The sequence below is a fragment of the Aaosphaeria arxii genome (genome assembly GCF_010015735.1).
Source record: "Aaosphaeria arxii CBS 175.79 unplaced genomic scaffold BU24scaffold_2, whole genome shotgun sequence".
NCBI classification, from domain to species: domain Eukaryota; kingdom Fungi; phylum Ascomycota; class Dothideomycetes; order Pleosporales; genus Aaosphaeria; species Aaosphaeria arxii.
In genome coordinates, this window is record NW_022983475.1 from 1,861,271 (window position 1) to 1,881,449 (window position 20,179).

Consider the following 20,179-nt stretch of genomic DNA (forward strand, 5'->3'; position numbering starts at 1 on the left):
TGAAAGGGTCCGCCCCATTTTGAATTACCCATATTTGTGAACTACTTACTACTTACTGTAGTATGCTATGCATGTCGAACCTAACCAGAAAAAAGAACCTCCGCGTTCGATTCATACATGGGGACCTCTGCCGCTTTCCCCCAACCAATCAATTCTCATGTACAAAATTACAATGTTTGCTTTGTTCGTCGTTCTGACATTGTCCAGGGAGACAGATATACATAGCACAGGAAAAGCAAACGCTCAAGGTATCATCATGTGAGGCACGTGGGCCATCCAAATCCCTACTTGGGCCAAGTTCCCTAGGAAGGGGGGCATCGAAAGAAAACCAGAATATTACGCCGTGGGTTCGTAAGTTCGTGTCGTGACATGAGTGTTGGAAAAGCACGAAGAAGGTAAAGGCGTACGTAAAGCCTTCACCTCCGTCCAATGCTGCTTCCGCTCCAACTGCTCGGCGTCCAGCTGCTGACCTTGCTGCTGATCCGCGAGCCGCTCCACCAGCCGCCGATGCCACCGCCGAAGCGCCACCTTCCGAACTTCCTTCCACGGCCGCCGCCGAGGCCGGTCCTAGTGCTTCCTCCAACACTGCTGTCGCCATCCCTCTTGTCGCCCCATTTGAGCTTCGCTTCCATGGCCCAGTGGATACAGTTGATAATCAGGAAGGAGGTCGAGCCGATAGCACGGAAGAAAGCAAGTCCAGCGACAGCCCAGAGGATAAACTTGAGATAGAAGTTGGAGCTGACCGCGCTGCCAGAGTAGGCCTCACTGACTGACATTGCAAGAATAGCATTGGAGATGAGCCATACGACGACCATGTAAGTACGCACGGCGCGGTAGTAATCCTCTTGTTGTTGGGACTCCGAGATGGCTGGGGCAGGAACTTCGATGCGATCACGAAGATTCCGGAGAGCCTCGTCGTAGCCGGAATCAATATCAAGTTGTTCCGAAGGCATTTCCAGCTCAACGACGTTCCCAGACTTGATTTTGGCGTCACCAAGATCGGTCTTTGCCACGTTGTCTCCCTTTGTACCCCATGTGATGTCGTGGGTATTGCAGAAAGCGTACACTTGGAGGGTGCAAATGTAGGATGGCAACAATGCAAAGTACTGTGCGGAAGAAGTGAACATGTGCCAGGGATCCATGTACAAGAACGACATGAGGAAGTAAAGGCCGATAGTGGTTGCCGTAGAGACGATCAGGTTCGTGAATACATTGTTACCCAGTTTTTTCTCGGCTTTTGGATCCTTCAGCTGGACGACGACAATGTAGATTGAAGCGAAAGTTGTGTAAGCCATAATGACGCAGTAGGCAGTCATACTGCTCAAGAACATCTTCTTTGCGCCCTGAGGTCGATTTCCCATACTCAAGATAAACTGCATGCAGATGAGCAGGACGCAGGTATACCGTAGGATGTAAAACACATATTTGCCGATATTGTGTCCAAATGGATCGAGCTTCGGATCCGCAAGGGAGCCAGCGATGAAGTAGAAGGTCAAGTAGAAGTTTGCCAGAGAGAAGAAGGTGAACATGAGGGAGACGAATTGGTAGATGAACTCGATGTGAAGGAGGGTCTTGCGCCAGATAGAGTGGTCAGTCGCCCAAACTTGCTTGAAGTGTAGGAGTGAGTAAACAGCAGCAAAAAAGGCACCGTTCAGCCAACGACGACGTTGGGAGATGAACTCAGGTACGTTATCTAAGTTTGTTAGTAAAAGAACACCACAGTCATTCGGTAAAGTACTGACCTGGCACATCGGTTTCACCAGCCGCAGCCTTCACATATTTCAAGACCCATTGTTCACTTCGCTTTGCCACGAGCTCCCAGCACAAAATACGATCCTCAGCAAGGTACATATTTGCGGTGAAAACATCAGCATCCTGGCCGTGAAGTGTCTCACCCTTGAAGTATTGACTCAGAGGACCATGTCCCGTGTGGTCATTTTGGAGGGCGTGGTATCGGTAGGCTGAAAGAGCACCAGGAAGGACAGTAATGTATCCAAAAACCGACTCAAGTGGCTTGTCGAGGATATTGGACATCTTGTACTCAAAATTTTGGGATGCAACAAGTGGATTGAGCAGTCCGAGCCAGCCCTTGCCCTTACCAGCCTTGATCTCTCCTGCGGCACCCGCCACGGAGGAATCGGTGTCAAAAGCCTTCCAGAGATGGTAGAGCGCCTTAGGACCGGGTTTCGTTCCAACATCTAGCAGAATGCAAACATTGGGGTTCAATGCGCGTCCAAAAGCATTGAAGAACCAACGATGCGAGTTCAACTTTTTCTGATTGCGTTCCTTCAAGCAGAACATCATCTGGACTGGCACGATTCCCTTCTCCGCGCCCTTGAACTTGAGATCCGAATCCAAAGACACCTGAGTGGTATACTCGTACAAGTGAGCAGTGACTTCACGTTGATTGACATGGTTCTTCGCGATTCCGTCCTGGTATAAGCCCATAGCCGCCAAAGCATCCAAAGTCCTTGGGTGTACCTTTTGGCGGCCGTCGGAAATGACACAGACAACGATCTTCTGCCAGCCATCCTTACCCCACGTACGAGACTTCGCACGAGAGCAGAAATGACTGATGTTACGCATGACGCCATGCATTGTCCTTGTAAAGTCGATCTCGTTCTCGTTGTACATCGTAATGCAGATGAACAGCTCTGTTTCACGGGGGTTGTTGAGGTTCTGGCGCAGCTTGTACCCGCTATCGACAAAGTCGTCGGGATCACACGTCACGGCAGTGTATCGCATGTGTGTAAATTCGTTGCTGTCGCGTCGCGGTAGAAAACTGTGGAGGATGGTAGGAATCTTGCACTCAAGGATGAGCTCTCCGTTGATCAAACGGACTTCCCTCTTCGACATGACGGCTTGTCGCGCTCCACGACGGGCTTGCGCACCATCTGGAGCTGGTCCCAAGTGTTCATTCTTCTCGTCTGTTGTTGTGTACTCTTCTGTGAAGGTGTCTTCGGTCATGTAAGAATCGCGAGAGCTCATCGTGGGCCGATCGTCCCCAATATCAGTGAACACGTCATCGTCGTTCAGTGGGACCTGGGACATGTCGACAGTCGCATTGGAATCCCTCGAGACTGGTCTGCCAGCAGAGAACAGTGGTGCGGGTGGGAGAGGCCGTATAGGACTGCCTGGTCGCCCTCCTCCATACCGAGACGAAGGAGTACCCGGTCGCGGACTTCCATTCAGGTCTGCTGGCTCGTAAGATACACTCGAAGCAGGGGGTCTCGAGTAGTCGACAGATGTGCGGGTTGGCGAGTACGGTCGAGTTGGCGAGGAGCGATCTGGAGAATGGGCTCGTCGGTAGGGCATGTATGAAGGGGAGTCTTCTGCGGGAGGACGCATGTTTGGCGCTGTGTCAAGCACCGATGGAGTCCTTGAGATCGAGGAGGTGGAAGGGTGGTATGTTCGCATGACTGGCGAAGGAGATTGTGGTCTGTGATGTTGGTTTACTGGTAAGCCTGGGCCTGGTTGAGGGTCCTTCTTGGACGGAGACAGGTGGCTCGTCATGCGCGACTTCACCGACTTGCGCTTCGGAGAGCCTGTTGTTGAAGGGGCATCTCGGTCGAGAGCGTCGCCAGCGTCTCTCAACAAGTCGACAATGGCCGCTTCAGCAGCTTGCTGCTCTCCCGTCGCTCGTCCTTTGTGCCGATCGCCCAACGTTGCCGTTGTGCTTTCCACGCCGGAGAGAAGAGAAGTAGTCTCAGAGAGAGGTTTCTTCCTAGGAAGAGCATTACAGTGAGGATGCATGTCAAGCGACAAACAACGGACAAAACAGCGCGTGCGATAGAAAGAAAAGGAAAAGAAGTGAGAGAGAGGTGAAGGGAAGAAAGATGTGGTTACTCACGGTATGTAACTCTGGGTTTCTTCTGCATTGGTCAACAAGCGCATTGTCGACCGCTCATGGGAATAGCTAGGACGAGAATCATCATATTCGTCGTTGTGATACGCTGGAGGACCGCCGTAGGACGGCAGCGCATTGCGCGGTGGAGTGTCCATTGCGACGGGAAGCCGCTAGATGGTGTGTCTTGTGTAAGGTACGGTTGTCAAACGATGGGAGATTGGAATGCAGCGTGGTAAGACGTTTGGAAGCGGAGGTGGAATGCAATTGACAGAGAGAAAGTGCTAAACAATCAATACGCAGCAGTAATAGTATGTAGTATGTAGTGGAAGTAGTAGAAGTGGAGGTTGAGTATGCGGGTGGCGTACAAGTTCCGGCCGGGGGTCGTGGGGATTTGTTTGGGTCGGTCGCGTTGATGGGGCAACCACAACATCAGGTCGTTGCACCACAGCCACGCATCCACGCATACACCCATCCGGACCATCCGCTGAACAAGACAAATCACCCCTTGCAGATTGTTGAACGGTGCCTTGCAGAAATACACGCTCGATGCGGATAGACAATATTCCACTACCGGTGCCCATTGTGGTACCACTCGGAACTGAACTCTCGTCTCCAAGCCGTGACAACCGCCTACCTACATATGTACTACCTTGCACACTCAGCTGCTATTATTATTGTTGAAACATAACAACAATCTCTCGTGAGTTGAAACGCACTGTCGTAAGTATCATCAAAGCTCGTCAATTGTTCTGTGATAATGTAGTGGAGTACCAAGTAGATTCATGTCTACACATCATGTCGTTTTTTCAACTCATCAGAACGCCCTTGAAATATCCCTCAACTCCCTCCCATCCTTGCTCGTTCAGCGAGCCAATGAACCCTACATATTGGTCTGGCCTTGTGATTACTACGCATCCAGCCTCTTTGTCTACCCCATAGCCGTTGTAGGCATCTCCAAATCCCTCGTGGTAGCTTTCATCATCGACGAATACGCTGTCGTAGTCCCAGCCCGTCCGAGTATCAAATGGATGTAAGACCTCCGGGAAGTCCCGCAGTAATTCAGTTTCAGTCCGCTTCGAGGAATGAACAGTAAGCATGGCAATGTTCCTGTGTAGATAAGGGGCGAGAAACTGCGACGAGGACAGCAAGTCGCAGAATGCTTCGAGTTTCGATTTCTGAGTGGAGAAGAGCACATCTCCTGCGAATACGATGATGCGGAATCGTCCGTCGCTACGTAAATTCTCCTGTAGATGCCATGGCCGAGCGTCAGACTGGTTGAGCACCTTATAATTGGGGAAACGCATTCCAAGCTTGATGTTCGTAGCTAGTTCCTGCCTGCCGACGACGCGGGTTTTGGTATATGAGGACGAAACATCAGTCCCGTCGCCTTGGTCGATGGAAGAGCCCTCTTTCGCAATGAGCATGCTGGAGCCGTAATCCACTGACAGACCAGAGGCAAACATGTTTCCTTTCACAAAAGCATCCCGGAAAGCTTCCATGCTCACGCCTTCTTCATCCAAGACGTCCTTCGCGGGTCGGCCTGAGAACAGGCGGGAGAACTTGTGGTCGAATGCAATCAAGTCCTGGGCGACTCGCCTCCTCTCTGATTGATAAGTTTTCAGGATCTCGGGTCGAGCGATTCCCCTGATCACGAGACCAAGCTTCCATCCTAGGTTATATGCATCTTGCATACTGACATTCATGCCCTGTCCTGCTTTCGGTGAATGCGTGTGTACTGCGTCGCCGGCAAGAAACACGCGACTACTGTAGTCAAAATTCGTGCCAACTCGTTGGCCAATCTGATACGCCGTCCACCAGTCACAATACTCGTAGGTAAGCTTGTAAGGTGCTATTATCTTTTGTGCGGCGGCAATGATGGTCGCCGGCGTGATCTTCGACCGATCTGCACGCCCGGATGCATCAGGCTTGATCTCTGTGAGTTGAATATACAAGCGCACGAGTTTGTTTTCTCGAGGAATAACCATCATAGAGCCGGATGAAGCACTGTGGATGGCACATCGCATGCGGATGTCGGGGAAGTCAGTGATCGGTATGATATCTCGGGCGATGTCAGTATCGTATTTATCCCCAATCAGTGTTGAACCTTTTCACTCACCCAATACACCCCAGATGAAATCAGTGGGTTCGCCCTCTAACTCGAATCCCAACTGCTTCCTCGTCCAACTATGTGCTCCATCACAGCCGACCACATACTTTGCTCGTACGATTTCCGCCGTGCCTTCCTTCCCCACACTCTGTCGGATAAGATCGTCTGTGTCATCGGCAGCCAGGTTGCTCCTGAACAACCCATCCGATACTTCACTCGCTTTGCTCTGCTCAGGCATTGCCTCCTCTTCCGTTAAGTGCCTCAGCTTCACCGTTATGGGATACGTATCTATTGAATGATCATTAAACTCCTCTTCAGAAAATGACATGACTTCGGGCAACACGCCACGCTCTACGCGGATGCGGTCTTCTGAGTGCTTCTTGATATGATCGAGGAAGAATCGTTCAATACGACCTTGATGCAAAACAATCTGCTGGAATCTGGAGAGGCCAACCGGAACGTCGGGTACACGGTCAGATCGTCGAATCACGCCGTCCTGTCCTGGATTCTATTCCATCGACATAAGTTAATGCTTTCACAATTGGGCCCCCATCATACTTACCCACATACACATCTACACAAAAGACACGTTAGCCTCTGAACTAGCACTTCCAAAATCATTTGGTAAACAAGACTTGACAATACCTCAATCATATGATTCGCCTCCTTCCAAGCCCGATCCGCAAACCCAAAGCTATCAAAGATCTCCAAGCTGCGCATCTGCAACCCATCCGCTTGCCCAGCGTAGATCTTCGTCCCTCTCTTATCGACAATCCGGGCGTTGATACCGCATCTCGCCATCCATGCTGCTAGCATCAGACTTTACGATATATCGGCGTTGTCAGCATTTGCGTCTTTTGTCAAACCTCGTGATCGATTGGACGCTGGGCGTTACATACCCCGCTGGTCCAGCACCCACGATAAGCCTGCACATCGTGTCAGATAATAAGTTCTGGTACATTGGAAATGGGGAGCGGCTCACACGTCACATTTCGACTCTGAGGCCTCTGTCACTGCCATGATTTGAATCGCTATCCTCAGCAATTTCTCAAGGCTCCTTGGTCAAGCGTTTTATTCCAGAAGACAATAGCGCTTTGCAAAAGGGCCTGAAGCAAATTGCACACAATATTGAACAAACGAACAATTGTCGAAATTACAATGTCATCATGGGCCACCCTCCCCTTATAACCCCCCATCAATCTCACCCCCCACCACCGTCGATCCAATCCAACCATTGTTTTACAAGACCGTCCGCAACGACAGGGGAGTGGCGTGTCGTAAGACTGCGTCCCTCGTCCCATAAAACCATAGGTGCAAGGCCCAAACTGGTTGTCAGATCCAAAACTGTGCCCCATTTACCCCACCATCTACCGATGGGATTCGGATACGTCCAGCGGCAGCTAGCAAGTCACCTACCAACTCGTGCATGTACTCGTCACCGTTCACGCGTGCCACGCCATTGGCCGAAGTCATGCGGAGCAGGGAAGCTGGGCAGAGCGGGACTCTGATATGTAAGGAATTGGTAAGGCTGGGAGGCCGTCATGCCGCGAGGGCTAGTTGTAAGTGGGAATGGAAATAATGACCGAACTTGGTCGGTTCGACGGCTTTACGTGTGGAGGTTAAGGATGCAGGGGTGAGGAGAATACACCGCAATTTGTTCGGTTGGTGAGGTTGCTGCCCGGAGAAGCACCGGTGCGGAGAATGGGACTATGTAATTGAATCTGGACATTGGGACAGCCGAGGTGGATGATGCACCGTGTTTCTCAATGCATACATCGCCATGTACAGGAATTTTATATGTGATCATTACCCTTTGGGGACCGCTTTACATTGAGCAATGTACCATCCATTAGTATTGCATCGTTATAGGGTCAAAGGACGGGAGAGGCTTGATCTTCTGTAGGCTAATCCGCTCAGTAAGCAGCTTATCCAGAGGAGCACAACAGCAATTGCAAAATTCGTCCAATGTTTACAGAAACCAATCCTATGGGAAAAAATGTATATTGCTTCATGGTTTCCGATGGTTACTCTGGTCGAATTTCCCAGCCAAAGTCATGACGCAATGAAGTCGTGAACTAAAATGGAGCTTGCAAACGTCATCAGAATACATAGCATAACAGCTAAGTATTCTTTTCTTTCCATAGCGATGTTATCTTTGATATTCCCATGATTGATATTTCCTCTTTCAATTAACTACCATCACATCGCGAGCATGTCTTCTGAGATTTACAACTTCACAACAGCGCTGGTAACTGGCGGAGCCGGCGGAATTGGAAAAGCCATCTCTGAACGCCTCATTGCGGATGGCAAAAAAGTAATCATCGCAGGCCGAACCGAGTCAACCCTCAAATCCTCCGCAAAAGAAATCGGAGCAATAGATTACTACGTCCTGGATACAGGCGAGATATTCGCGATTCCGGCTTTCATCAAGAAGCTTCTCACGGAACACCCCGACGTAGACTGTCTCGTCAACAACGCCGGTGTACAAAGACCTCTGAAAATAAACGAGGATGATCCCACGGAACTGTTAAAGAAAGCAGATGAAGAGATAAATATCAACATCCGTGGACCAATGCACCTAGCCATTGGACTGTTGGAGCATTTCAAGTCGAAACCCAACGCAGTCATTGTCAATGTCTCCTCCGTCCTCGGCTTCGCTCCCTTCTCAACTATCAACCCCGTCTACAATGGAACGAAGGCCTGGATGCATTTCTGGTCCATTAATCTTCGGCAACAAATTAGCGGGACTAATGTTCGTGTGGTTGAGATCGCACCGCCGGCGGTGGGCACCGATCTTCATCGCGAAAGGGAGAATCCGGATGATAATAAGAAGGATCAGAATCCCGATGCTTTGACTGTAGAGGAATTCATCGAGGAGGCAATGGACAAGTGGACGAAAGGGGATGAGCTTATTACAGCAGGTCCGGGGAACAAAATCATTCAGAACTGGGAAGGATCCATGGGGAAGATATACGATCAATTGCGTCAATAGAAAGATACACAACCAATAGAAAAAAAGATTTCAGAAAGTTGATGCAAGCTTGGGACCCACAGAATCCTCATCTCGAACAGAATGCACAGATAGAATCCCCCTAAAATATTTATTCACCATAGTTTTCCCATAGATGATGTCGGATGGAAGCTCGAGCATGAGTACCAAAAGTGTTCCCATCCCATGTGGCGCTCGGACCCTGTTTGGTGGGACAATGTTTTGATCGTCAACATGCCCAGCAACCAGAACCCCAAGTAACCCACCACACATCATTCACATTTGACCGCACCGCGCCGTCGCGATAATTTCGCAATAACAAAATGGCGCCTCGCAATGCGCTCGCAAATATCTCCTTCACAGTCGATTCTGCCTCCGAAGACGAAATGGCACGCGACGACCCAAACGCGTTCCCCACCCCAGATTCAAACACGGAAAACAAAGCGCCAGCCCGCAAGCCACGCGGACGAGCCGCGCAAAAGGACAAGGAATCGATTGCGACGAAAGCCGCTGCAAAACCAAAGGCTGCTGGGCGTCGCGCTGCTGCTGAGGGTGCGAAGAAACAGAGTGTAGATGTCGCAAAGAAGACGGGCACAAGGGGTCGCAAACCACTTGTGGAAGTGCAGAACGCACAGACAAGCGACACGGAAGAGGTTGAAGAGTTTGCAGAAGAAGATGAGGTCGCAGCTCCGGAACCAGTCAAACCAGCGAAGCGGGGTCGACCTGCAAAGGCCAAGAAGGTGGAGGAAGCACCAGCAGCAGAAATCGACGCACCTGCGAAGAAGACGCGTAAAGGAGCTGAGAGTGCGGCGACAAGCAAGGCAGTAGCTAAAGCAAAGACGACCGCCAAGTCAAGGACAACAAAACGCGTGCAGGAAGCCGAAATGGAATTGGACGAAGACCCATCAACGATCCTGGAGACCCAAGCAGAGCCCGAACCCGAAGCGATGGACATAGAAGAATCCATTGAGATTGAAGAGATACCAGAGACGCAGCCTCCTCCGCCCAGACCTATCGCAAGACGGGCACAACTCAAAGCACAAGCAGGGCATCAAACGTCTGCTGGACCACGGCGAGCAGGGAGTGTTTCCGATACAGAGCGAGATCCAGCATTGCGGCGCAAAGTGGGCGACCTCACAAAGAAGCTTGAGGCTATGACCACAAAGTACGATAGTCTGAAAGAAGTTGCGACGTCAGGGAAGGAGTCAAACTTTGATCAATTGAAAAGGCGAACAGATCAGACGACCAAGGGTAAGTTCTTACTCCAGGCCTTCTACGATATAGCTGACACATTTGATAGATCAAGACGCCTTAATCAAGGCACTCAAACAGCAAATCAGCGAAATGCAGTCCCGCTCAGCAGATTTGACAGCCATGAAGAAAAACATAGCCAGACTTGAGAAGGAAAATGCGAGCCTAACTGCCCAAAACAAAACACTCACAACTTCCCTCACATCAGCACAAAATGAGAACAAAACTCTCTCTACGAAGCTCGTTGCAGCAAGGGCTTCAGCAGCGCCAGAAGCTAAGACCGTACCAGGCAGTGCTGTCAAAGCTCGCTCAATAGGCGTTGTCCTCCCTGGTGCTGCTGAAGCAGCGAAGGAAGCCCAATTGAAACAAAACAAGATTGATCTTTACAGTGACCTGACGAACCTTGTAGTCGTTGGCACGAAGAAGGGCGATGATGGAGAGGATGTCTACGATTGTCTCCAAACTGGCCGCAATGGCAGTAAGTATCCTACCATCACTTATTACACAACTCAGCTAAAATAATTGTAGCACTTCATTTCCAACTTTCTGTTAGCAATGGCGATGAAGCCTACGATGACGCAGAATTCGTTTATAGCCCCTTGTTGAACGAACAGAGAGACGCAGAGCTTCTCGACTTGCTACCTGATTATCTCACTGAGGAAATCTGTTTCCCACGGAATCATGTTGCCAAATTCTACATGAAGGTCCTTGACTCTATGGCGAAGAGGGTGGAAGTCGAGGATGCTTAATCTGCTTGCGTTGAGACATTACTTCTTATTACTTTTGAACTTGTTTTATCTTCTAGGACGACATTGGAGCTTCGGCGTGGAAAGGTTGCAGGGGCTATTGTTGCATGGCTGAATGATTAAGGTTTGTATGTTTTACGAGATACCTATGGGATGGTTACGGCGTGGAGCGCTTTTGCTTCAGCATCAAGTATATTTCGACCTAAATAATTAGATATTTGTCTGTATCACGATTCCAACGGTGCGGAGCACGGAGAAGGCAGCACTGATCCGGTGTAACGGCAATGAAGTCTGCCAAATTCCAAGTCTTATGATGATGCTGATGATGAAGACGATGGGTTGGTGGTACAATTGGCGCTGTATCTACAGTTTTACACGTCCAAAGTTCGTCTCGCGTACACTTCCGTCTATCCGATATATGCCATTTCCCATCATTTTCCCCGAGGGACGGGCTTCAAATAACCCATTTCCCCCACACGCTCGCCATGTTCCATTGAAAACCATGCTTACTTCTTCTCGCCCTCGACCTTGTTCACGAAGCTCCTATATCTGCGGTTAGCCGCTTGCTCTGCGTCCTTCCATTGTAAATCGCTCGCAATGTTCATCGTTGCGGGAGGGGAAAATCCTACTTCACGAAGCTTTCCTCCTCCTTGCTCTTAGCGTTGATTGGTGGTCCCTGCTGCTCGGGCTTGCTGCCACCGCGGGTTGCGAGGAATGCGCCGGCGAAGGTGGTGGTGAGAGTGGCAATCGCGAGCTGTTCCGTAAACACAAATTGTCAGCACGAATTCATCGGATATAGTCCTCATATGAAACCCTCCATCCCCCCAAGTACCAGAATATCTCGTCCAAGCAGTCGACTATGCCTTTCGAAGCTATCCAGGTGCAGTAGAGCTCGGCGGAGCAACTTTTTTCGGGTAGGGAGGGTCGTGGTGGCAGGGGAGACGTACAACGTGCGATCCGACCTGGCGGCCAGCAATTGTGTACATAGCAACCATCTTTGCGGTTTTTTTGTTTTTGAAAGGCCGTAGAGGGGCAGGTAAGGCGGCAATGGATGGCAATTGGGGGTGGAGTCGTTGAATGTGAGGCAGTTCGGAGAAGCTTTCGGCGCAGAGCGATGATCCTGACTAAGTGATGACAAAGCTGTTCAGCCACACGTGTGGCTTGTAAATGACGTTGGGAAATCCGGAAGCTTGAGGGACCTTGGTCCAGGCTTCAACTCTTTCGTATTCGATTGCTCGGTAACCTTCGTTGATCCGCGACAAAGCCTTAGGTTGCTTTTTCCTTTGCTCAATAGCGAGTCAATCGCAAAGTCTAGACAGTATGGCGAACGGGAACGATAAGAAAGACGACTTCGAGGACATTCCCCGCGAGCGGGAGGGCACACGACCCGACTTCTCAACGCCACCACCTCGGAAGAAGCTCCCCAAGAGCTTGCAGGATACACTCGACAATGAAGAGAAGCTATGGGATATCTTCTACGAGGGAAAGTACGTGCTGCATTCTTCACTATTGCAAGCTTTCACGGCCATAGAATCCATGCAGTGCCATGCGATCCCGACATATACAGTGGCCCAAGTTAACCAAAAGTGAATAATAGGTCGGAGGACTCCACCGATACCAACTTTCGATATGCGGCGTACGCTTCCCGAATCCGAACGATTATGCTCAGCGCCCATCGCTATGTAGCATATACCTCCGACATTGGTGAATCGTTCCGACCTGTCGCGCATCCCTGGCTCGTACGTGGAGCCTACGGAGTATCATGGGTCTATCTGGCTGGAGATGTCGCAAACGAAGGTTACAAGGCATACATAAGGAATCAGCGAGTCCTCCATCCAGAGCTGTACGCCGAGGAGGACCAGAACAGCACCACCACCGAAGACAAGAGCAATGGTATCGCGGCAGCCGTGAAGAACATGGGCAAGAATTTGGGAATCAAGCAGGGCGAAGGCAATCAATCGACAGGAGGCGCACTCGTACTTCCCGGTCACGTCCCGGCAATTGAGGACTACAGGGCAGTTATGGCGCAGCGAGCTGTGTTCCAGTCAATTGCTAGTATGGGGTTGCCCGCTTTCTTGATCCATAGCATTGTAAGGTACTCTGGAAAAGCGATGAAGGATCTGAAGAACCAAAGAGTGAGGACGTGGGGTCCTATTGGAGTAAGTCTCACACAGGAGTAGTCAGGTTCAATGCTAACAGAATATCCAGCTCGGTCTTGCAGCAGTTCCGTTCCTCCCATACATATTCGATGAGCCGGTTGAGCACGCGACTGAATGGGTTTTCCATAATGCATTCAAGGCGATTGGTGGGCCTGAAGCTGTGGCAGGAAGACCAGTGACCGGAAACAAGGAATTGAGATCCAAAGAATCGCATGTCCCGAGTAAGGAACTATAGAATCCGAGGTCGATGAAGAAATGAAGATGATGGAACGAAGACGCAGGTTCAGTCTTCTGGTCCTAACGCGGGACTATCAGATTACCACCGTTCAAACATGTATATGTTCACATACCTAATGACCACTCCGCCTCTTTAGCAGCTGTATATATTAAAAGCTTACTTCTTATGCCATTCTCCAAAGCCGTTGATAGTGATGGTTTGACATTGGTTCGTCTGCAAAGTCTGCTCATGGACTTATGCTTGCAAAGTGCCGTCCGATGGTTGAATGGACATGCAGTGCTTCGATTCTGGACTATACAATGTGCCGCTTCTCGTTTCTCTACGGAGTATTTGTAGTGTTTCCGTCTGAGTATTGGAAAGAAGACATAGTTAATACTCATGTGTAAAGTCGTGGATATAAAATATTACTTGGTAAGGATGCAAGTGATGTTTCCTAGTCCGTACGTTCAAACATCAACATCAATCAAAAATGAAATAAAATAAGAAACATCCACACACTTGTTCGAATCACTTGAAACTTATCAAACGAATTATTCTCCAACTAAGAGACCTCCAGAAAATGATTGCGAGCGCTACCGATCAAGCTTACGAGCGTGTTTATCGCTTTAGATTTGGACAATTGTATAAAGCTCACGCGTACATCGCCCTCTCGGGAACAATCAGGAACTGTCGACATCGCTCTCTAATGAACCTCGAACTCATGGTCATCATCCAGTAAATTTTAATACTTCTTCGAATTGTCCTGACTTACTATGGCGAGACGACCAACACCATGCCCTTCGACACCTCACTCAAATCTTCAAAGCACCAAATACATATTACGATATCTATGCTTTACACATCAACCACCTGCCCATGTAGAAGGGCCCCACATGCTACCTATAAAAAGCACAAGAACCATACAAACAAACACGCACCCTAGCAACTAAATACCCGCAATTCACTTTACCTCAATCTCACAGCCTCATCCCTCGTCTTTTGAAACATCGTCTCCAAAGTACGATGTAGTGCAGCGCTGTACCTAGATCTGCCGGGTAGCAAAGACTGACCGACCAACCTAGCTGGCAAGGGGGGAAGGGGAGGGCAGGAAGGTGAGGAACATTCAGCCTTCCGCTTTGGGGAATCATGGTTACACTGCGGCGACGGGGAAATGGGCTCAGTACCTTGCGTGCTTGCGTACCAGACTTTGGTTGCTGCGGGGGTAGGCAGGCAGGCAGGCGAGCGGGTTTGTGTTCGGTAGTAGTGTGCAGTCGTGTGTACGCGAGTGAGATCTACAAGTTACGCGTGACGATGGGGGTTTAAGAGATGCCTTGACCTCGAAGGGGTGTTTCCGGCGCGTGATCTTTGGAGATAGGGATCCTCGAGATAGGGAAGGGATGGGATGGAGTGAATGCTAGTGTGCTGATACGAGGGAGGCAAGATTATAGGTGGACTATTCTCGCATATCAAGATGACGAGGACGGAGGAACGACCCCAAAAGCGATCAGCATCCTGGAGTTTACTTGATAAATACCTATCTGACCTTGTTGTGCGCGCTGATAGCTCTCATGCTTCCAACACATGGTCAGGGCTACGAGCCTACGAGTCTTAAGGATTTCCAAGGCAGGCGGACCAAACGGACCAAAGGCCGGATGATGGCGATGATCCGGATGCCAGGCTCTGTTACCGGCCGGTGGCTTGAGAGGTCTCGCCATCTGATCCCCATGTCGTGCAAATAAAGATCTGTGGTGTAATCGCAATGCGGCGCCCAACTCATGGATCGGGAAGTTGAGTAGCCCTTGAGCCTCGGGAGGCGTTCGAGGGAAAAAGGGAAGCATTGCGAAGGAGGGAGAGACAAGAGAAGAGAGGAGGGGGGTTCTTGATTAAGGAGGCTGGGCGACCAAAGAGGTACGACTGCAGCTCTCCGTCTTGGGAGTGCATGAATACGTGATTTTACTTCAAGGATCCGGGTTCTGGACTTGCTGTCTGTGAGAGGGTGTTGGATGTGTTGTATCTCGTCGGTGTCTTTGTGTTTTGAGTCTTTGGTATGTCTGTCTATCCCTTTCCATGGTGGTTCCGAGAGTTACCAGTTCCCCACTTGAAGCAACGAAATGGTGAATAGATGTTTCCTTGCGTCCCTTTTCAGGAATACCGAGTTTCCTTTCTGAAAGATGCTTGTTTGCCCCGTGGTCGTAATTAACTCCCAGGAAGCAGCATGTTGGCCAAACCACAGCTCCCCCACCCCCAAACGATCCCGAAGGATTGGATAGAGATTATCCGCACAGGGGTTACCTGCCTATCACGCGTTAGCACCGACGCCTCCAGTCGCAACACCTGGCGAATGTATCGTATGCTCAGCTTGATAATAAATCAGGTCGGCGTTGGTATGTAACCCCCGGCAGAAATGAGGGCCTGGGGAGGCAGTAAAAGACCAACCCGCATCGTTAACTAAGTCCCCTCTATGCCCAGCCAGCTTTCCAGTTGGGCTTCCCTCTCCCACCACTTCTCAGTTCCATTCGTTCCACAACTAAACGCCACCGATCGAAAGGCAGAAGAAACGAACAAGCCCATGATCTTTCTTCGAGGGACCGATAACGCCCGATAAGCCCGGTGAACCTCGACACGCAGGTACTGGAACCTCTGCTCTTCTGAAAATCTTCGCGCACCGGCCCTGGATCGAAAATGGTCAACGAGGACACCAGACCGCCGACAAGCACAGGGTCGTCGGCCCCTCCCTCGTCGACACAAAATGTTCCAGGAGATTCGGGTCCGACACTCGCGAAGACTGGCGAAATCATGCTCATCTTTGCCTTGGTTATCATCTTCATGGTCATCTTCTTCATCGCCGTCCATCTCACCATGAAGAGGCGGAGTCAACGATTCTGGGGCATGAAGAGCAAAGAGAAGAAGAAGAAAAAAGAGAAGGATCCCGAGAAGGCTCAATCAACGTCCGAATTGCACTCGACAGATAAGAAGGTTTTTGAGGCCGAGGGAACGGCAGTGACGCTATGCGAGCTACCACAGGACGCGCCGCCGCTGCAGGAGTTGGAAGCCGACATGACGTTCCCACCGCTCGAACGGTATAGAAGCGACGATAGCTCTACGCTGGAGATCGTCGTCAGTCCGGCAGACAACCCATGGCCCGAAGGTCGAGAACTGGCTGTGTATTGGTCTGCACGACTATGATGAGACGAACCTGGGATGTCAGTTGATGATGGGTCGAAGAATGCGCCTATTGTCGAGATGTATCCCTTGGAATGATATGAATAGACACGGGGTAGTGCGGAAGCCTAGCATTCATGCTCCCACGAGGAAGCGTGGAATGCAACTACGCCGAACAGATATACGAGCCACACCACTGTGCACGAAGAGTGCGCCGAAGAAAAAGCGACTTGCGGATGAAAAGCTCGGAGAACTGGAAGCACCCGGCATCGCATTGTGCAAAGCTTCGCTAAGCAGTGCCCTTCGACAGTCTTGCTTCAAAAGATAGGAGTAGACCGAACTTGCTTGGGCGACTTGCATAGAAGATGGCGGCTCCTGTAGCATATTTTATGACTGGAAGCAATCCGGGCCTTTAAGAGAAACCGCAATGCAAACAGGAAGAGATACAGACGATCTCTTTGGTCGAGGTACTCCGTACAGGCTGGATTGGTTGGTGCTGCGACAGGGCCTGGTCAGCGGGCCTTCACGGATATGATCGCAACTTGCTAATTTCATGCTTGTGCGAAGGAGGACCGAGAGATTGGATGAAGCCAAGAATATCCGACGATGTTATGGTATTTATTGATGAAGGAAGAAACGGTCCTTGGAACCAAACACCGTATGCAATGTCTGCTGGGCCTATTGGGATAGGATGAGGTTTGGGAGCGAGCGCATACCACTGCATATTGATCTATGCTCCCATAGATACGGAGCAGCACCATAGAGAACAAAAATGAAATGAATGATGATGATGATGTCTAATCATCACCCCAAGAACAGACCCAACTGCCGTAAAAGATCTAGTGATGGAAACCACTTGACCATCCCCATCCGCCATTGCAATGCTGGCCTAGCGGGTCGACGGTTTAATGGGGGCTGTGTGGACTCCCCCCAGCTTGATCGAATCACAGTGCGTCATTGTGTATCCACTCTCAGCCCCCTCGGCCAAAACCAACATCCCTCAAAACCCGGGAACGAACGAACCTCGTCTCGTCTCGTCCTGTCCCATTCCCATCCTTCAGGACCGACCTCATCCCACCACCCATCGCCGACATCCTCGCCATAGCATGTCGCTTCCCTAACCATGTTCTTCGCGTCGTCGCTTTTGATGGCTTTGAGCCTCTTCGCCATATACAATCCCACCGCTGCGGACCCTGGCATCAGCAAGGATCGGATAAAAGTCTTCTTATTTGCGTCTCCTGCTTTCTGGGGCGAGGTCGCCATCGACGCGTATAAAAACCAATGTATCGATCTGGACAACAATCTGTATGCTGCTGGGATCTGTCGGTTTTATAGTACCATCCGCTAACCAAGGGGCAGCATCGATGGAAGCGTGCAGTCGATACTAATAGGCGCGCATGATATTCCCACAGTGATGAAGCGAACCGATGACTGGTACTGCATGTTCTACGAGTACGTCACGATACTGCTACCCATACTTGCCATGTACTCTTGCTGACTGGTGGTAGCAACTATGACTGTACTGGCAACGAAGAAGACATGCTGGTCTTTGCCGCCGGCGTCAACAACCTCCGAAGTGTGAGATGGGAGACCAAGATTCATGCCCTGAAATGCATCATCGAGAATGACGACTACGACGACTGAAGAGAAGGAGAAACATCGATGGGGAATGAGAAGATGTTCCGTGGAATCCGAAGATGAAAGAATAGGAGGAGGAACCAGGACCAAGGCGCCAAACAACACTGCAAAATATGATCCGACATGGATGATAATATACCTCCTGGAGGGGAAAGGAGCATCAGATCGAATCTCCTACCGTGGCGTCGCCTTTATTCATGATACCCATTTCGACACTCAACATGCCACGAGGCAACTGGAGAAACATGGAAACCATATCTGATATCAACACCAATCGTAATGGTAATAGCCAGGATGGACCAAAACAACATCCACCATAATCTCAAACGTGAAGAGATGGTTTCATAACGAAGACGCTATCGTCAGAACGAGGTTCGACACCAGACTGCCACGATAGCGCAGGTAATAGATACATCCTGCCGACGACGGGCTCGTGTACATACAGAAGGATGCAGTCGGTGCTACCAAAGATCTTGCGGCACTGCAAGCGGCATAGCCTACAAGGAGCCTTGATAGATAGGATGACGAGGGAGGTTATTGGTTGGATGAAAGAGAGTGAGGTGCGGCGAGAGTTCAAGATATCAATCGAACAAAGAAGGAGCACGGACACTGCTGTATACCCAATGGAACAAAGCGCTTATGACATCTGTTCACTTAGTTAACATATATACCCCATTGCGCACGTTAAAATCAAACTGTTTATACTATTCGTTATGTTTCGTTCAATGCGAATCGTTGTGGGTATCTAACTGAGGCCCAACTCTACCAACTATGCGTACGCTATGCTAAACGCCGCTACATGCAATATCCAGTCGAACTCCTATCAAACGAAAGCCAAATGTGCTATCTACTCTCACAAGTCTATGAGATCCGGTTCTCCAGACCCTACGCCCCGGAGAAGAATGATCATGTTTCCTGAAATACACGGATCCCCGATCTTTTCGCTGAATTTGAGCAGTCGTCCGCTTTCAACGTGGAACACGCGCAGCTTGTCCTCTTCACCACCGCCGCGGTTGTTCACGTTCTGGACTTGTAATGCCTTGGCTGCCATGTCTAGGACCCGACCGACCGTCCAATCTTTGTTGTAGTAGAACTTGCCAGTTGGGAACTTCGCCTTGGTGGTGTCTGCCGATGCCTCCACGAACAAGTACACTCGTTTGTCTTGCGGCACTGATGCATCACCTTTAGCAGTCCTTTTTACTTCGTTTAACTTGGCGGTATTATCCGATTTCGCCGTCTGACTCCCGAATATGCTGAAGCCTTTCTTCTTCTTTTTCTTCGCGTCCTCTTCCTCTTGTCGCTTCTTCTCCGCCCATCTCTTCACTTTGGCAAGAGGCGAGAGTACACGATCGGCTTGTTGCTGTATGATGTTCTGACGCCCTGCCAGACCAGGAGGTTTTACGTTCTTGCAATCGTGGTCCTCCGGCATGCGATGTTTCAAACAATACGATCTTCGGCACGTTGAGCAGAGGTTGGCGGGCATCCGCGAGGTGTTTATGAGCGTTTTGCAGGACGTGTCGTAACATTGTTGGTCATGCTCGTAGAGGGACGGTTTCGCGGGAGTCGGTGTGCCTGCGATGTCTCGCCCGGCGCGTTTCCTTGCCCACTCTCCTTCTTTGGGACACTTGTGCGCAATCTCAGATCTGTGGTCAAGGCAGAATGTTCTGGAGACGAGGTAGGTTAGAATGGAGGCTTCGTGAGATGGGATGGAAGCGACGTACCCTTTACAAGATTCGCAGCGGAACGGTAGGAAATCCAGGACATGGCAATATGCCAACTGACAATGCGATCCGATCGATTCTACGTCGCCCTTCATATCGGTATAGCTTTGCGCGTTGCCGCCTGCGGGAGATGTTGCTGCGGTAGCCATGGTTGTAACGATGGTGTATAAATATGGGATGCTCGCTCAAACGGTGGGAAAGACAGGAAAGACAGCGAGCTGAGCAATAGCAAGAAACATCTAGAAGCTGCCCGGCTAGGCGGCGAAATGATTACGACGGTGTTTGCTGGGCGCTGTATTACCCCAGGCGAGGTATGAGAGACTAAGCAAGAGTTGGACCCTG

General features: G+C 50.3%; 9 protein-coding genes across 9 annotated transcripts; 5 read left to right on the plus strand and 4 right to left on the minus strand.

Annotated features, from left to right (window-relative positions):
• Positions 1-7: 7 nt before the first annotated feature.
• Positions 8-339, plus strand: BU24DRAFT_114550 (uncharacterized protein). Its single transcript, XM_033520827.1, has one exon. The coding sequence runs from the start codon at positions 68-70 to the stop codon at positions 260-262; it is 195 nt and encodes a 64-aa protein (XP_033387513.1). The 5' UTR covers positions 8-67; the 3' UTR covers positions 263-339.
• BU24DRAFT_489197 (glycosyltransferase family 2 protein) lies at positions 14-4,197 on the minus strand. Its single transcript, XM_033533616.1, has 3 exons — positions 3,851-4,197; positions 1,743-3,724; positions 14-1,693 (listed from the first exon to the last, which is right to left on the minus strand). Exons 1-3 carry the CDS (start codon positions 4,000-4,002, stop codon positions 417-419), a joined length of 3,411 nt encoding a protein of 1,136 aa, XP_033387514.1. The 5' UTR covers positions 4,003-4,197; the 3' UTR covers positions 14-416.
• A 378-nt stretch (positions 4,198-4,575) lies between these two features.
• On the minus strand, positions 4,576-6,945 carry BU24DRAFT_114560 (phenol 2-monooxygenase). Its single transcript, XM_033520828.1, has 4 exons — positions 6,600-6,945; positions 6,517-6,528; positions 5,964-6,462; positions 4,576-5,906 (listed from the first exon to the last, which is right to left on the minus strand). Exons 1-4 carry the CDS (start codon positions 6,768-6,770, stop codon positions 4,654-4,656), a joined length of 1,935 nt encoding a protein of 644 aa, XP_033387515.1. The 5' UTR covers positions 6,771-6,945; the 3' UTR covers positions 4,576-4,653.
• Positions 6,946-8,144: 1,199 nt separating this feature from the next.
• Positions 8,145-10,943, plus strand: BU24DRAFT_439449 (uncharacterized protein; the record flags this gene model as incomplete). The annotated part of the gene is made up of 4 exons (XM_033530304.1): positions 8,145-8,938; positions 9,307-10,194; positions 10,244-10,672; positions 10,723-10,943. The coding sequence occupies exons 1-4, from the start codon at positions 8,167-8,169 to the stop codon at positions 10,941-10,943; spliced, it is 2,310 nt and encodes a 769-aa protein (XP_033387516.1). The 5' UTR covers positions 8,145-8,166.
• A 186-nt stretch (positions 10,944-11,129) lies between these two features.
• On the minus strand, positions 11,130-11,935 carry BU24DRAFT_489200 (uncharacterized protein; the record flags this gene model as incomplete). The annotated part of the gene is made up of 3 exons (XM_033533617.1): positions 11,130-11,483; positions 11,570-11,694; positions 11,888-11,935. 3 exons carry the CDS (start codon positions 11,933-11,935, stop codon positions 11,447-11,449), a joined length of 210 nt encoding a protein of 69 aa, XP_033387517.1. The 3' UTR covers positions 11,130-11,446.
• A 215-nt stretch (positions 11,936-12,150) lies between these two features.
• Positions 12,151-13,515, plus strand: BU24DRAFT_418783 (uncharacterized protein). The gene is made up of 3 exons (XM_033527053.1): positions 12,151-12,427; positions 12,538-13,099; positions 13,149-13,515. The coding sequence occupies exons 1-3, from the start codon at positions 12,261-12,263 to the stop codon at positions 13,332-13,334; spliced, it is 915 nt and encodes a 304-aa protein (XP_033387518.1). The 5' UTR covers positions 12,151-12,260; the 3' UTR covers positions 13,335-13,515.
• Positions 13,516-15,534: 2,019 nt separating this feature from the next.
• BU24DRAFT_114727 (uncharacterized protein) lies at positions 15,535-16,558 on the plus strand. The gene is made up of 2 exons (XM_033520829.1): positions 15,535-15,700; positions 15,786-16,558. Exon 2 carries the CDS (start codon positions 15,999-16,001, stop codon positions 16,500-16,502), a length of 504 nt encoding a protein of 167 aa, XP_033387519.1. The 5' UTR covers positions 15,535-15,700; positions 15,786-15,998; the 3' UTR covers positions 16,503-16,558.
• Positions 16,559-17,477: 919 nt separating this feature from the next.
• On the plus strand, positions 17,478-18,122 carry BU24DRAFT_447747 (uncharacterized protein; the record flags this gene model as incomplete). Its single annotated transcript, XM_033530843.1, has 3 exons — positions 17,478-17,783; positions 17,838-17,930; positions 17,987-18,122. Exons 1-3 carry the CDS (start codon positions 17,602-17,604, stop codon positions 18,120-18,122), a joined length of 411 nt encoding a protein of 136 aa, XP_033387520.1. The 5' UTR covers positions 17,478-17,601.
• Positions 18,123-18,969: 847 nt separating this feature from the next.
• Positions 18,970-19,932, minus strand: BU24DRAFT_431109 (uncharacterized protein; the record flags this gene model as incomplete). The annotated part of the gene is made up of 2 exons (XM_033529848.1): positions 18,970-19,780; positions 19,838-19,932. 2 exons carry the CDS (start codon positions 19,930-19,932, stop codon positions 18,970-18,972), a joined length of 906 nt encoding a protein of 301 aa, XP_033387521.1.
• Positions 19,933-20,179: the final 247 nt, after the last annotated feature.

Coding starts and splice junctions, on each gene's coding strand:
- BU24DRAFT_114550 (XM_033520827.1), top strand. CDS start 68: ATGCATGTCGAACCTAACCAGAAAAAAGAACCTCCGCGTTCGATTCAT.
- BU24DRAFT_114727 (XM_033520829.1), top strand. CDS start 15,999: ATGGTCAACGAGGACACCAGACCGCCGACAAGCACAGGGTCGTCGGCC.
- BU24DRAFT_418783 (XM_033527053.1), top strand. CDS start 12,261: ATGGCGAACGGGAACGATAAGAAAGACGACTTCGAGGACATTCCCCGC. Junction 12,428..12,537: donor GATATCTTCTACGAGGGAAA/GTACGTGCTGCA, acceptor AGTGAATAATAG/GTCGGAGGACTCCACCGATA. Junction 13,100..13,148: donor GGACGTGGGGTCCTATTGGA/GTAAGTCTCACA, acceptor CAGAATATCCAG/CTCGGTCTTGCAGCAGTTCC.
- BU24DRAFT_489197 (XM_033533616.1), bottom strand. CDS start 4,002: ATGGACACTCCACCGCGCAATGCGCTGCCGTCCTACGGCGGTCCTCCA. Junction 3,725..3,850: donor GAAACCCAGAGTTACATACC/GTGAGTAACCAC, acceptor TGCTCTTCCTAG/GAAGAAACCTCTCTCTGAGA. Junction 1,694..1,742: donor TGGTGAAACCGATGTGCCAG/GTCAGTACTTTA, acceptor TAACAAACTTAG/ATAACGTACCTGAGTTCATC.
- BU24DRAFT_114560 (XM_033520828.1), bottom strand. CDS start 6,770: ATGCTAGCAGCATGGATGGCGAGATGCGGTATCAACGCCCGGATTGTC. Junction 5,907..5,963: donor TTTCATCTGGGGTGTATTGG/GTGAGTGAAAAG, acceptor ACATCGCCCGAG/ATATCATACCGATCACTGAC.